Here is a 13,234-nt window from a genome sequence, read left to right as displayed (position 1 = left end):
TTGCAGCGTTACAGCCGCCGTACCAGCCAGTCAGAATACTTGCAATGGTGCATCTGTAGAAGTTGGTAAGTATTCTGGGGTTCATGCCGAATCTTCTCAGGCGCCGCAGAAAGAAGAGCTGCTGTCTTGTTGCTTTTGTGATCACACCAACATGGTGTGACCAGCTCAGGTCAGGAAAAGAAACAAACTCTGCTGTCAGTGATTTCAAGTCCTGCACAATTTTCAAACAAACAATACTTGCACTTCTTACATCGTACGTACCCTGTGCTTTCTGGGGTATGGGCCATACGTGGAGTGACTTAAAAATAGCTCACTTAAATGAAAGAGCAGAAAACGTGCATCCTTAGCTACCAGGCAGGAGCAAAAGAGCCAGACCACAGAGGAAGTTCACAGATGTACTGAAGGACAAGAGGATGCAGGTGGGTGGGATGAAGGTGGCTCCTAAAGGGAGCAGTTGAAAGTAGAAGGGAAAAAAGTACACTATGAATCCACATTTATTTTGATTACAGTTTTATTGGTTTTGCCTTCAATACAGTGGAGCACAATATCCATATGTGGTTTGGCACTGTGCAGGCATTCATGGCACAGCGGTCCCACCTACCTGAGAAAATACTTTTTGTTAGCCTGTTTTACATCTTCTGTTTTAGCCTCACTGCACTGGGTCCCTTCATTTTATTATTCTCTGTTTTTCAGTCTTCAAATCGTCTCCGAGCTCCTACATTTACACTCCCAGCCGCTCCGAACAGCTGACGTGCTGAGGACGCAGCTCAGAGGAGACAGAGACAAACATCTTCAACGAGCATTTTTAAGTCACTTCTTAAAACTCTTTTCAGTGGCGAATATATTTTTATTTTTTAAAGATCCTTGCTGCCCGCAGCCATACACTCGTCAAAGGACCTTTGACCTCTAAGTTTAATTCATTTTATTTACACAGCGCCAGATCACAACAACAGTCACCTGAAGGTGCTTTATATTGTAAGGTCGACCCTACTATAACAGATACAGAGAACAACCCAACAATCATATGACCCCCTATGAACAAGCACTTTGGTGACAGTGGGAAGGAAAAACTCCCTTTTAACAGGAAGAAACCTCCAGCAGAACCAGACTCAGGGAGGGGCGGGGCCATCTGCTGTGATTGTTGTTGTTGCTGATAAAATTGAAGGTCAGATAGCAGCGAAGGGATAAAAGGGGCCACTGCAGCAGCCCCGCCCACCAGGTGATATGCCAGCAAGGCAAATATAATAGCCCTGCCCACAGTGACCTACGCCACCGCACCTCTCCATCAAGACTCTGCATGCGTGATATGTTATATGAGGGAGGTAGAGAACTAACCCTGGAAAGAGAGCCAGGAAGCAACTAGCTCAGCAGGCACCACACTCCACCACAAGGGGTGTGGGGCCCACCACACCATCACTCTGGAGCACCACGGAGTCCAGAGCAGCACAGAGAGTAGACTAGAGTCACAAGTCTCAACTGCACACTGTGTCACAACAGCAGACAGCCAGTACAGGGACAAGACAAACAGGTCTGGGTTGTTCCCTCACCTCGATGCCCCGCCCCACGGGCCTGTGGGAGACTTCCACAGATTTCTTCTTTTAGTTCAGCCACCGGCTGGCTAATAATCTGGATTTCATCCATTTTGAAATATAGCACTCGATTGGTTTAGAAGTTTACTGGGGAAAACAAGTAATTGATTTAGGCTGAATCATCCTTCTAATGATATATATCCCATGAGTGACATGCAGTAGTGTGAAAAAGTTTTCACCTGTCCTGATTTCCTGTTGTTTATTTTTTATGTTTGTCACACTAAAATGTTTCAAGAAAACATTTTTTATATTAGACAAAGATAACAAGAGTAAACACAAAATACTCACTCCAATGAGTCTTTAAAGCGCTGTGGAGGACTTTGGGCCTACTTTGGAGAATTGTTGTAATTTAGCCACAATGGAGGGTTTTTAAGCATGAACCGCCTCTTTGAAGGTCACGCCACAGCACCTTTGGATCAGGCCACTCCAAAGTCTTCATTTCAATTTGTTTAAGCTATTCTTGGCTTGGATTTTTGTTCCCATTAATAATAAACACCTTAATTCAGAAACTGCATTTTGCGTTCACTTGCATTATCTTTGTCCAATATTTACATTTGTTCGATGATCCGAAACGTTTAAGTGTGACAAACATACAGAAAAATAGGAGATCAGGGAGGCGGCAAACACGTGTGAGCTCATCCTCTACAGCAGGGGTGTCAAACTCAAATACACAGTGGGCCAAAATTCAAAACTGGAACAAAGTCGCGGGCTAACGTTAATATTCATTGAAATATATTTATTCCTCCAGATATAAGAATGAATCTTATGGACTCAAACACGTTTTGCTGAAAAACTGAATATGGAACAAGCAAAGCTTAATACTAAACAAACAGTGTTGGTCAAGTTACTTGAAAAAAGTAATCAGTAACTAATTACTGATTACTTCCCCAAAAAAGTAATCCCGTTACTTTACTGATTACTTATTTTCAAAAGTAATTAATTACTTAGTTACTTAGTTACTTTTTAAAAACACGATTCACAACCTGAATAGGTGATAAAGTGATAGATCTTTCAGCCAATTCTACTTTTTCTGCATAATCCTTCATACAAAATGTAATCAAATGGAAAAGTCTCTTTTTAAAACTTGTTTTATTAGTTTTAATCTTTTAACTTTATGCATCAAGCAAAAATTTAATTATATGCAACATTCTCTGACTGGAAGAAATTAGTTGAACATTTAAACCTATTTTCTGCACATTCCAGCACATAAAATAAAATATTTTGTGTGTTTACACTCAGTCTTTCAAATAGATGCAAGTAAAACACAGCAGAAAATAAATAAAGTCAAAGACTCAGCGGTCCTGTTGCTCTATTTTCACCTGTAAAGCAGGAGCGGGGTAGGCGGAGGTTTACCCTGGTGCAGGTGTGCCGCGGTCAGTGGAAGAATCCAGTTTCTCTGTGAGTTTCCCATCACGTCGTAGCTACTCGGTGCTTGCTCTGAAGTTTAGGGGTTTTTCGCTGTAAAAAGAAGTTTTCTTCCCACGCACAGCGGACACTAATGTTTTTGTCACTTTTTATGGAATCAAACTCAAAGTAAGGTCAGTACTTCCACGATTTAAACGCTGCACGCTCATACTCTCTCCCACAATCGATATATGATCCATTGTTGATCTGCACACAGCTGTTGTCACTAACGTCGCACTCGCTTACGTCACTGTCATGAGACATTCTCGCAAAAAAATCACGGTTTTAGTAACGCAGTAACGCAGCGTTCCTACGGGAAAGTAACGGTAATCTAATTACCGTTTTTGCAATAGTAATCCCTTACTTTACTCGTTACTTGAAAAAAGTAATCAGATTACAGTAACGCATTACAAGTAACGCGTTACTGCCCATCTCTGTAAACAATATATATATTAGCTGTATAATACCAGTAGGCCAGCTCTAATAGTAATTTGGTTTCATGGGGCCAGATTTGACGCCTATGCTCTACAGTGTTAAATGAACGTGACTCCACACCAGGCAGTGGCAGAAAGATTTATACCTACATATTTAATGTCAGCTGACTGTAGTGGAGTGGTGGTTTTGAAACTTATCTTTAAGTGTGATCCTCTTTAGGAGCGAGGTTTGTGAGTTCCTGTGAAACAGTGATGCATCATCAGCATACGGGCTTATTATGGTCTGTATTTTCAGACTGCTGCTGGTGGCTCGATAAAAATAACAAAAGCGAGTGGACTGGATACCCTCTGCCTGCTGTGAAGATCATAAACACAGATCCATAATGTAGCGATTCTCAGTCTGTAATAGTGTTGGGCACAGTGAAGCTTGTTTTTCTGTTAATTAAAATGGCTACGACTCTTTGTTTTGAGTTGCAACAGGCTGAGAATGTGTGAAGGAGCTGTGGCGTGTGCACGTTTCAGACACGTGCGTCTCCTGTAGTGAGACAACAGCAGTCGTTTACCTGATCAGTCACTTTAAGCCTCTTTTCCCTGGAATCAACTCCATGTACAACCAGTGTTGAAAAACCTCATTGTGGTCACGTGTAAACCAACTGGTGCAGTGCTGAATGTTCACTAAAGGTCGTCACCTTTTACATCATATATATCAATACATCAGTGTACATCACATATATATGACGTAAAAGGTGACGAGGGGAATAAGGCACTGCAACCTTCCAAGAACCGTTCTGAGTGACCAGAAATGTTACTGTATCATTTTTATATTTATTTTATATACATTGATATTTATATAAAAATAAGGTTGAGTAGTAGAACATCCATTATGCACAAAATTACTTACGCTGTACTTAAAAGTACTTACAGTACAATTTGTTTTATTTCCTGAGAAATACCTGAAAGAAAGACAAGTTTAAGTGACCCCATAAAACATTGTGTGTGTTACCAGCAACCACAGAAATGCATATTTAAAGACGACCACGTTCACTTCCTGGTTTGTCGGGAGCAGCTCCTGAATCTGTTTGGCTGATAGCAGTTAAACTGTCATGAGCTGTGTGGCAGGCAGGGGTAGGACCCAACTGCAGGACTCAGAGACTCGAAGCAGAAGCTTTATTTGCTGTGAAAGATTAACTAAAAACAAAGTACATGAAGAAAGAAACAAAAGGTTAACTTGAAATAAGTCTTGAACTCGGGATACATGACAGGAACCAACTGCTAACGTGGAAACGACAATGAACGTGTTGAGATTGAAGACTTGAATACATGATAACAAGGGGACACAGCTGGGACTGATCAGACCTGACGAGACAGGCAGGAAGCAAAACTAAATATACTGAACACAGGACGAAGGACTACCACAATAAAACAGGAAACAGTCGACACACACAGAGAACAGGGGGAGTGACACAGCAGGAGACAGAACTTAACATGCACGAGAGACATGGCAGCAGACACTGCACAGAGCCACGAACAATACTAAACACGAGGATATAAAAGCAGGACACAGACACTGGGTGGACGACCCAGGACCACGACAACAAAACAAGAGCACGACCATCGGAACCAAAAGCAGGGAGATAAACTAAACCTTAGAAAATTGTTCAAACCATAATCTCAAAAAGACAAAAACATGAACCCTGACATAATCTGAAGTACCGTCCATGTGCAGCCACTATCTTACACATTCACACCGAAGAAATCCCCGAGATTACTCACAGGGCTGCGAAAGGCTCGTAGTGAGCCGCATGTCAGGCTTCTTTCTCTAGCAGGCTGCAGTGGAGGTGGTGAACAGCTGCAACTCTAACATCTGTCTCGAGCTCTGCCCCCCCCCCCCAGCCGATTGGCTCTTCCAGCCTTCTTGTCAGGTACTCAGTCGTGTTAATGAGCCAATCTGAGGTATGTTAGGGAAACGATGCTGACGTGACAAAAGTTAACAGTTAACAAATAAAACCAAACCCATGCAAATGCACCACAATAAGAAAAACATGCACATCACAGCAACATGAAGGTTCTGCCTGATGACACCCATCATTACTTTCTCCAGCTTAAAGCAGGCAGTACTCACAACAATGCATGGAAGAACAAGCTGCAATAATATATAAACAATAATAAAGATTTAGATCATATTTGAATGATTGTAAAGCATTTGTATTAATAAAGGTTTAAATCTTAATAGTGTGAACACTGCTTCAGCATTCTGCTGCTACTAATAATAATAAGTGCTGTTCATGTGCAGGAAATAATCACTCCGCTGATTTACAACTCTTTAAGGAGAAAATCAGTCCTGAGAAATCTACATGTATTTGCTGACTGTCAGAAAAATTGTGTACATTTTATGTATATTTGGAGTGATGCAACATCCTTCATCTATATCCTTCAAGCTCGGTCCTCTACCAGAGGCCTGGGAGCTTGAGGGTCCTGCAGCATCTTAGCTGTTCCCAGGACGGCGCTCTTCTGGACAGAGATCTCCGCTGTTGTTCCCGGGATCTGCTGGAGCCACTCGCCCAGGTTCGGGGACACTGCTCTGAGTGCTCCGATTACCTCGGGGACCACTGTTACCTTCACCCCCATGTTCTCGTTCTTCCTGATGCGGCCATCATCACTACAGCTCTCTTCTTCTGCTTGTCCACCACCGCTGTGTCCGGTTAGCCATCACCATTCGTCTGTATCTGGAAACCCCATCTGAACCGTTATCAACCACTCTTCCTTATTATATCTCTCCACCTGTTTCCTTACCTTAATTTCACTTACCTCCACCTCGTCCTTACTCTGTTGTTGGGACTGCTGTCCTTCTGCCGGCACTTCACAGCTGCAGCTACAACAGCAGCCTCCTGTGGCTGTGGGCTCCTTGTGAGATCTTGCTTGTCCTGTTATTAGCAGCAGCAGCAGCTAACATGTTGGTTCATTTGGTACACTTTGCTATATCGATCTTTGTTTTTCTCTCTTAGCTTTTCGTCACTTCTTCCACACCAAACTGTGCAGGCTGTGGTTTTTTCAGTAAACAATAAAATACCAAAAATGAAAAATATGTGATTTCATAGTTTTATATTATAATTATTTGGCTACACAGATTAATCTGAGGTGGGCCCCAGCCACATAATCTTATGAGGTTCTTGACACAGTCATCCTTTTATTTGTTAGATCTTGATGAACACTCTAGTTCAGGGGTGTCCAACTCCAGGCCTCGAGGACACAACAAGTCCTGCAGGGTTTAGATGTGTCCTTGATCCATCACAGCTGATTCAAATGGCTGAATGACCTCCTCAACATGTCCTGAAGTTCTCCAGAGGCCTGGGAATGAGCTCATCATGTGACTCGGGTGTGTTGACCCAGGGTGAGATCTAAAACCTGCAGGACACCGGCCCTCGAGGCCTGGAGTTGGACACCCCAGGTCAAATTTATATGCACAAGTTTCTCCTTGCTGTTGTCGTACTGAAAGAGATTACATTTGCCTCTCATTACATCTGAGAGAGGCAGTCGATTGTTTACTAGTAAACAATCTTAAACTTTTAATCAAAACTATAAAAATCTAAAATATAACCAAATAATGATTGGACGTCCAGGAGAGAGAAGGCATACAAAAATACTTCAAGAACTCTGTGCAAACAGAATAAGTTCTTCCTTTCACCTCCTGGTGAAATACATTTAAAAAGCTGGTGTACAACACTACAGAGTACTAAGGTTACATTAAGAAAATATGTCATTGATCATGTTGAGAATAAAGTTGAAATTTCAAAGTTAAGTTGAAAATCTGCTGAAATGTGCAGACTGAAGTTGTTTGGAGACAAACAGCCAGTTTCTGCAGCTGAGTCAGCTTTAGTTTCTCTCACTGTGGTGATGAGAAATCTGCACATTTCAGCTTTCTACTCAAAATGATTCTTTTTAAACACACGTACAGAAGCCTATTCATCACAGGAATGCCAGGAAGTGCAATGGAACGAAAATATTTATTCAGGTTCCTGTACTTGGTACAGCACACGACTGCAACAGGTGACCATGCTGGCTTTGTAAGGAACAGTGTGTGTGTGTGTGTGTGTGTGTGTGTGTGGGGTCCTGTATGCAGAATAAGTCTCAGAACTGGATTGGTTATCCAACCTCAACTACACCTCAGTGCAATCAGACACCCGAGGTCAACGTTGGAAAACTGTCAGTAAATCTGTTGGATAGTGTTGAAATCAAAGAGCAGCAGGGTCACAAACCAAGCAGCAGGTGAGCGCACATATGCAAACTACACAATAAAATACACAACGTCAGTCACATGGAGTGGGCCACTTTCATTGTTCTCTATTGGTGCAGACAATAAGAGAAACTCTGAGTTACCAAATACTGACAAAAACAGACCGACGAGCCAGTTTCAAACCTCTGACTCTGACTGAGAGTTTGGGATATTTATTGGATTGATTTGACAGAAGTAGTTCAAGGTTTACTTTAAAAAAAAAGGATTATGTTGACACAACAAGAACTTTCAAACATTTCCCCAAAGAATAAAACTTTGCCAATCAAAGAGTCAGAATCCCGACTGCCTCTTAATTCAGTGCACGTATGACGCTGCTGAGCATCGACTGCAGCAGCGTCATAGAAACATCTTATTAGTTGTTGGAGGTGGTTAAACCCTGACACGAAGCACAGCATGCACACACCATAAAGGACCACATTAACTGTGAACCTGATTGAATCACCAGCTGGGAAAAGTCATTACGTGTGGCACAAACAGCACAATTTACAGGATGAACTGAAGTGTTATAGTTATTACATGGGTCGCATCACACTGGTGCACAAGAGCGACCAGCGAGGTGAGAAGAAGAATGTCCGAGCGCACTGGAAGGATCCATAACTTAGGCTGCTACAGCAAGACGGGTCCTGCAGGGCCCGCGCTGTTAGCTTGATTTAACTCAGCTGTCCTCCACTCTGTACAAGCTGTCGACCCAAAGTCCTTACAGCAACCTTACTTTGTGTAAAGTACCAGAATAATGAGCACTCATGATGAGGCTGAAAGCAGTTCATTACTGGGAGGGATTGGGCTCATCGTTATTGGTAAAGAAACATACTGCAAACGTCTATCAGCTGTTGAGGTTGTAATGACTTTGTGTTAAACAGAGGTTCAAAAATAAAGGATTGTTTTCCACAGTGCAGACGAGCTTTCTGTTGGAGGCTATGAAGGTGGATCTTTGAAAGGTTAAATATTAACCATATCCATGTGGCAAAGTCAAACTCTGGAATTCAATACAAAAAATGTAATAGTTGTTCTGAGACATTAAATGCATACAGTACAGGAGCACAGGATGTGAGGGGGACGCAGCAAAGCCTGCAGTCTGGAATTTGGCAGCTGAAGTCCGTGGCCTGCTCCGGGCTCAGTCGTTGATCAAAGCCAGGATCATGCTGGAAAACACAAGTCGGATATGTGAGTGCAAACAGCGAAGACAGCCCTGGACGTGTTAGCAAAGTGTGCGTGTGTCACCTGTACAAATAGATGAAGAAGCAGAGCAGGTGGTAACCCAGTTTAATCATGGCCTCCTTCATGTGAGACTTGAGCAGACCTCGGTTGTGGATCTCCGTTGGGTCAAACACTCCCATGTTCCCCATTGGAACCTTCAAGTACCTGCAGGGTGAAATGGATCAAGATGACACACCCGGCAGACTCTAAACACCAGTACGACTGTTCCAGCTGATCGTCTGTGACCGAAGGTTTAGTCACTGGTTAGTACTGTTAAGGTGTCTGCTGGTCCCGACACAGTATAACCCTGCTCTTTGATAGAACATGAGAAGGAAGAGCTTCTGCCACTCGCCTGATGAAACGATTCATTTGTCGCTCTTTGTGTAAAGGTCTGAATAACGGTACAGTACATCCAAACCTTTATTTTGGTAACCAACTGCAGTTCCTCAGCTTTCTAGATGTATGAAGAAAGTCCACGAGAGTCTGAGAGCAAAGTGCTCTAATGGTCATTAAGATAAGATTCAACACATTGTATACTGCAGCGCAGTACCTGTAACACCTACAGCTGCTCTAATAGGATATTATGGTCGACAGTATCGAACGCTGCACTGAGGTCTAGCAGGACAAGCACAGAGATGAGTCCACTGTCAGAGGCCATAAGAAGATCATTTGTAACCTTCACTAAAGCTGTTTCTGTGCTGTGATGAGCTCTGAAACCTGACTGAAACTCTTCAATAAGCCTCTGCAGATGATCTGTTAGCTGTTTGACAACTACTCTTTCAAGGATGTTTGATATAAAGGAAGGTTGGAGATTGGCCTATAATTAGCTAAGACTGCTGGGTCTAGAGATGGTTTTTGAGTAAAGGTTTAACTGCAGCCAGCTTGAAGGCCTGTGGTACATAGCCGATCATTAGAGATAGGTTGATCATATTTAAGATCGAAGAATTAATTAATGGCAGGACTTCTTGTAGGAACGAGCTCTGACTTTTGTCAGGTCTGTGTAGGTTCTCGGGTCATGCTAGTCTTAAGCTTGGAAAGCTCGACTCCTTTAAGAAATAAGTGCTTAAAGTTTTACATGTTTTGTGCCAGTACAGAACATGACATCATCTGATTGGTTAGTTGCTGCTAATGGACTTGCATTAGTTTATTAGCCAACTAGTGACAGAACCAATAACGAGGAGTTTCGTGTTAACAAATATAAGGACGTACTGTCCACTTTCACTCCGTCTTCAGCAGTAAGTGCTTCAGGAAACAGGAGCATCCAGCTGTTAGCTGTAATGTTGGGTTTTATACAGTGGGCTTAAATGAGAGGTGTGTAGAGGAGCCTGTTTGAGTCTGATTTTCCTCATGTGGCTGGATGCAGCGAGCGGTGCAGTCAGCCCATGTGATCAGCTCTATTTCAATCGTCTCCCAAGCAAAACAGTAAAACAACAGGTTCCTACGTGCACACCACAAACAACTATGTATCTTGTTGAAGCACAACTGGGAAAAATAGGTCGATGCGTGCAATCGGAAAAAAGAAATAAAATGGTGACTGCGAGGAAGAGACACGATCTGAACTGTCTGGTGTGCTTGAGAGAGACTGTATGAAATGACAACGACTGCATTGCTTTGCCTGGAGATCGTACGGCTTGGTGCATCCAGCCTGGCGAGGAACATACCAGCGTCACAGTCCAGCTGGTTGGTCTGGTGACTCAAACAGGCTCTCCTCCACACAGGTCTCATTTATAAAGTGCTTTACAGAACCGAACATTACAGCTAACACTTCCTGTTTCAGTGCAGCAGTGCACACTGCTGTACCAAGGGACAATACAACAGTGATGCCCACAGACTCATTTTGAGTTTTGGTCACTAGTCTGCTAACAAATGAATGTAAGCAGCATTAGCACCAGCCAACCTGGTGACATCATGTTCTGTACCGACACTAGATGGCACTAAACATGTTTTAAAGCACTTGTTTCTTAAATCCAGCGACACAGACAGTTATTCATGTTAGCCTGTATACATGTAGTGTTTCAGGTCCACTTTAAATATTGGGATTTTTATCTTTTGGCTTTAGAACCCAAGAAGCCTCTTGGGTGAGGGCCCAATCATTGCTGCTTTAATTATTTTTCCAACCACGTGACATAAAAGGAACAACTACAAAAGAGAAAGGATCCCGACATGCACGTGTAGCCGTGGTGGACCTAACTGATGCTGAGACTGGATGGGCATACCTGTAAATGTTCCAGGCTGCTACAGGCAGGTTGAGGAGGAGGATGAACCAGTGCATCGAGACCAACATGAGCATGGTGGAAAGACACTGGGCAACCATCTCTGGAATTACCCACTAAACATCAAACAAACATTTGAATTACAGATTAGAAATCTGAGTGTGAAAATGATCTTTACAGTCGGTTACAAAAAGAAAAGCGATGATTATTTCATAAACGACGGGGGGTAAAAGATCAACTGCATCATCAACCATATCTATGAAATCAATAAGACAACTTACTTTGTTCAGCTTGGAACAGCAGGCTCTAGCATTGATGTAGTCACATTCTAGGTCAGACAAGGTTATAATCTATATTTCAAGTTAAGGTACAATGTGCTGTGAAAAGGATGTTGCATTCAGGACCTCGACTGGCTCCTTCGATTATCCTTTAAAATATATACATACATATTAAGGATGTGCTGGACTGGCCTCATTTTTCATCGCCGATCGGTCCAGCAACAGTGGACCCACGCACCGCAGCGCTGCGTGGGTCACCCAGCGCTGCGTGGGACTGAAATATAAAAGCCGACAGTGTGAAATGAAACTATCAGTACAGAGATATTTGCAGATAGCGGCTCTTCGTGACTGCTAACTCAAAACACTCTACAAACTTTCATACACTTATTCCGTCACACAAGCCCGACTACAACGCTCATAACAAGGCGGCTAACAAGCTAGCTGGCTGCTATTAAATTAGCTTTTTTATACGGAGAAGACTTCAGCAAAGCTCTCGGACAGAAAACCGCTTTGACGCAGACGAGTACCGTCGCCCGACTCACTGAATCGAAAAGGATACGAAGTAAACGGAGAGGAAAATCAGCGTACAACAATCCACAAGAGACAAAATGAACACTGCCGCTTCCATGTTCCCTTTTCCGCAAGTAGTTTTTATTTCCGGACAGTTGACGCGTTTGTGCTGCCGGGAGTTGTGACAGTGTCAATGCAGCGCTGCCACCTAGCGGACTGGAGTGGACATGGTTGACTCAAGACAACCATGGATCCAGACAAACTGTAACAGTGGGGTTTTTTCTGTCAACACTGACTTAAAATAACGACGTAACATAACATAAAACCCAAAAACGCACCTTTAGGAACTCCTGGCTGTCTCTGTATCTAACAAGACAGTAAACATCAAATAGCAAAAATATTATAAGGCGGCTTCAGCAGAACAGATGCTCGGTGTGCTGTTGGTTATGGGGAAATGGAGGCTGCAGGGGGGATGCGAGAATGCTAAAGCCTGGAGGCAGAAGCAAGAGGGAATTTTCTTTTATCCTAATCCAAATGGAGTTTGTAATAAGATAAGATAAGATAACCTTCATTAGTCCCACACGTGGGAAATTTGTTTTGTCACAGCAACTTCCTGCTGTGACAAAACAAATTTCCCACGTGCAAAAGTTGTATAGAAAAAATTAGAATACAATGAGAATAAAATACTGTACACAACTGTACAGAATAGAATAAAATAAAATACTATATACAGTAGAATAAAATAGAATAAAATATACAATAGGATAAAAATAGAATACAAATTCTATATACAACTGAGTAAAAATCCAACTTTGTCAGAAAAGAGTATTGAACTTCAGCGGAAGAAGGAAAAACGTTTTAAGAGCCAATAAGGAGGAAACACACTCAGGACAGTGTTATGGTCAGGACTCTTACATGCTATTGGTGTTTTATATTTTTTTGTTATTAAGATAAGACTTTATTGATCCCACAACGGGGAAATTTTTGCGTCACCTCAGCTCAAGTACAGATATATGAAGGAAATACAGAAATACAATTAAGTACAATCAATGAAAAAAAGTAAGATAATACACTATATACAATGGTAGCATACACAGTATGTGATTATGGATATGGTTGGAAATATGGAAGACATAAACTATATAGCTTGGAAGGTCATGGAGGGTCCATTATGCATGAAGTGGTGACCGTGGATGTTCACAGTGTCCAGTGACTTATGACATCGTGATTGAGGAGTTATAGAGCCTAACTGCTGTTGGGATGAATGATCTGCGAAAGCGCTCCTTCCTGCAGCGAGGGTGTTTCAGTCTCTGAC

The 13,234-nt window shown here is 42.4% G+C and overlaps 1 protein-coding gene across 1 annotated transcript; it reads right to left on the bottom strand.

Annotated features, from left to right (window-relative positions):
* Positions 1 to 7,428: 7,428 nt before the first annotated feature.
* Positions 7,429 to 12,043, bottom strand: cnih4 (cornichon family member 4). Its single transcript, XM_085364969.1, has 5 exons — positions 11,969 to 12,043; positions 11,413 to 11,481; positions 11,135 to 11,247; positions 8,943 to 9,083; positions 7,429 to 8,863 (listed from the first exon to the last, which is right to left on the bottom strand). Exons 1-5 carry the CDS (start codon positions 12,035 to 12,037, stop codon positions 8,836 to 8,838), a joined length of 420 nt encoding a protein of 139 aa, XP_085221095.1. The 5' UTR covers positions 12,038 to 12,043; the 3' UTR covers positions 7,429 to 8,835.
* Between the last annotated feature and the right edge of the window lie 1,191 nt (positions 12,044 to 13,234).

This window comes from Diplotaxodon limnothrissa, linkage group LG11, assembly GCF_057381915.1.
Source record: "Diplotaxodon limnothrissa isolate DT_005_m linkage group LG11, D_limnothrissa_male_GT1.1, whole genome shotgun sequence".
Classification (NCBI taxonomy): domain Eukaryota; kingdom Metazoa; phylum Chordata; class Actinopteri; order Cichliformes; family Cichlidae; genus Diplotaxodon; species Diplotaxodon limnothrissa.
The sequence above is the reverse complement of the archived record's forward strand: the minus strand, read 5'-3'. Positions and strand labels throughout refer to the sequence as shown.

Excerpts from the sequence above, each read along its gene's own strand:
- cnih4 (XM_085364969.1), bottom strand. The coding sequence starts at position 12,037 with ATGGAAGCGGCAGTGTTCATTTTGTCTCTTGTGGATTGTTGTACGCTG. Across the intron at positions 11,482-11,968 it reads TTTTCCTCTCCGTTTACTTC|ATTATAACCTTGTCTGACCT; the intron begins GTATCCTTTTCG and ends CTTGAAATATAG. Across the intron at positions 11,248-11,412 it reads GCTGTTCCAAGCTGAACAAA|TGGGTAATTCCAGAGATGGT; the intron begins GTAAGTTGTCTT and ends TTTGATGTTTAG.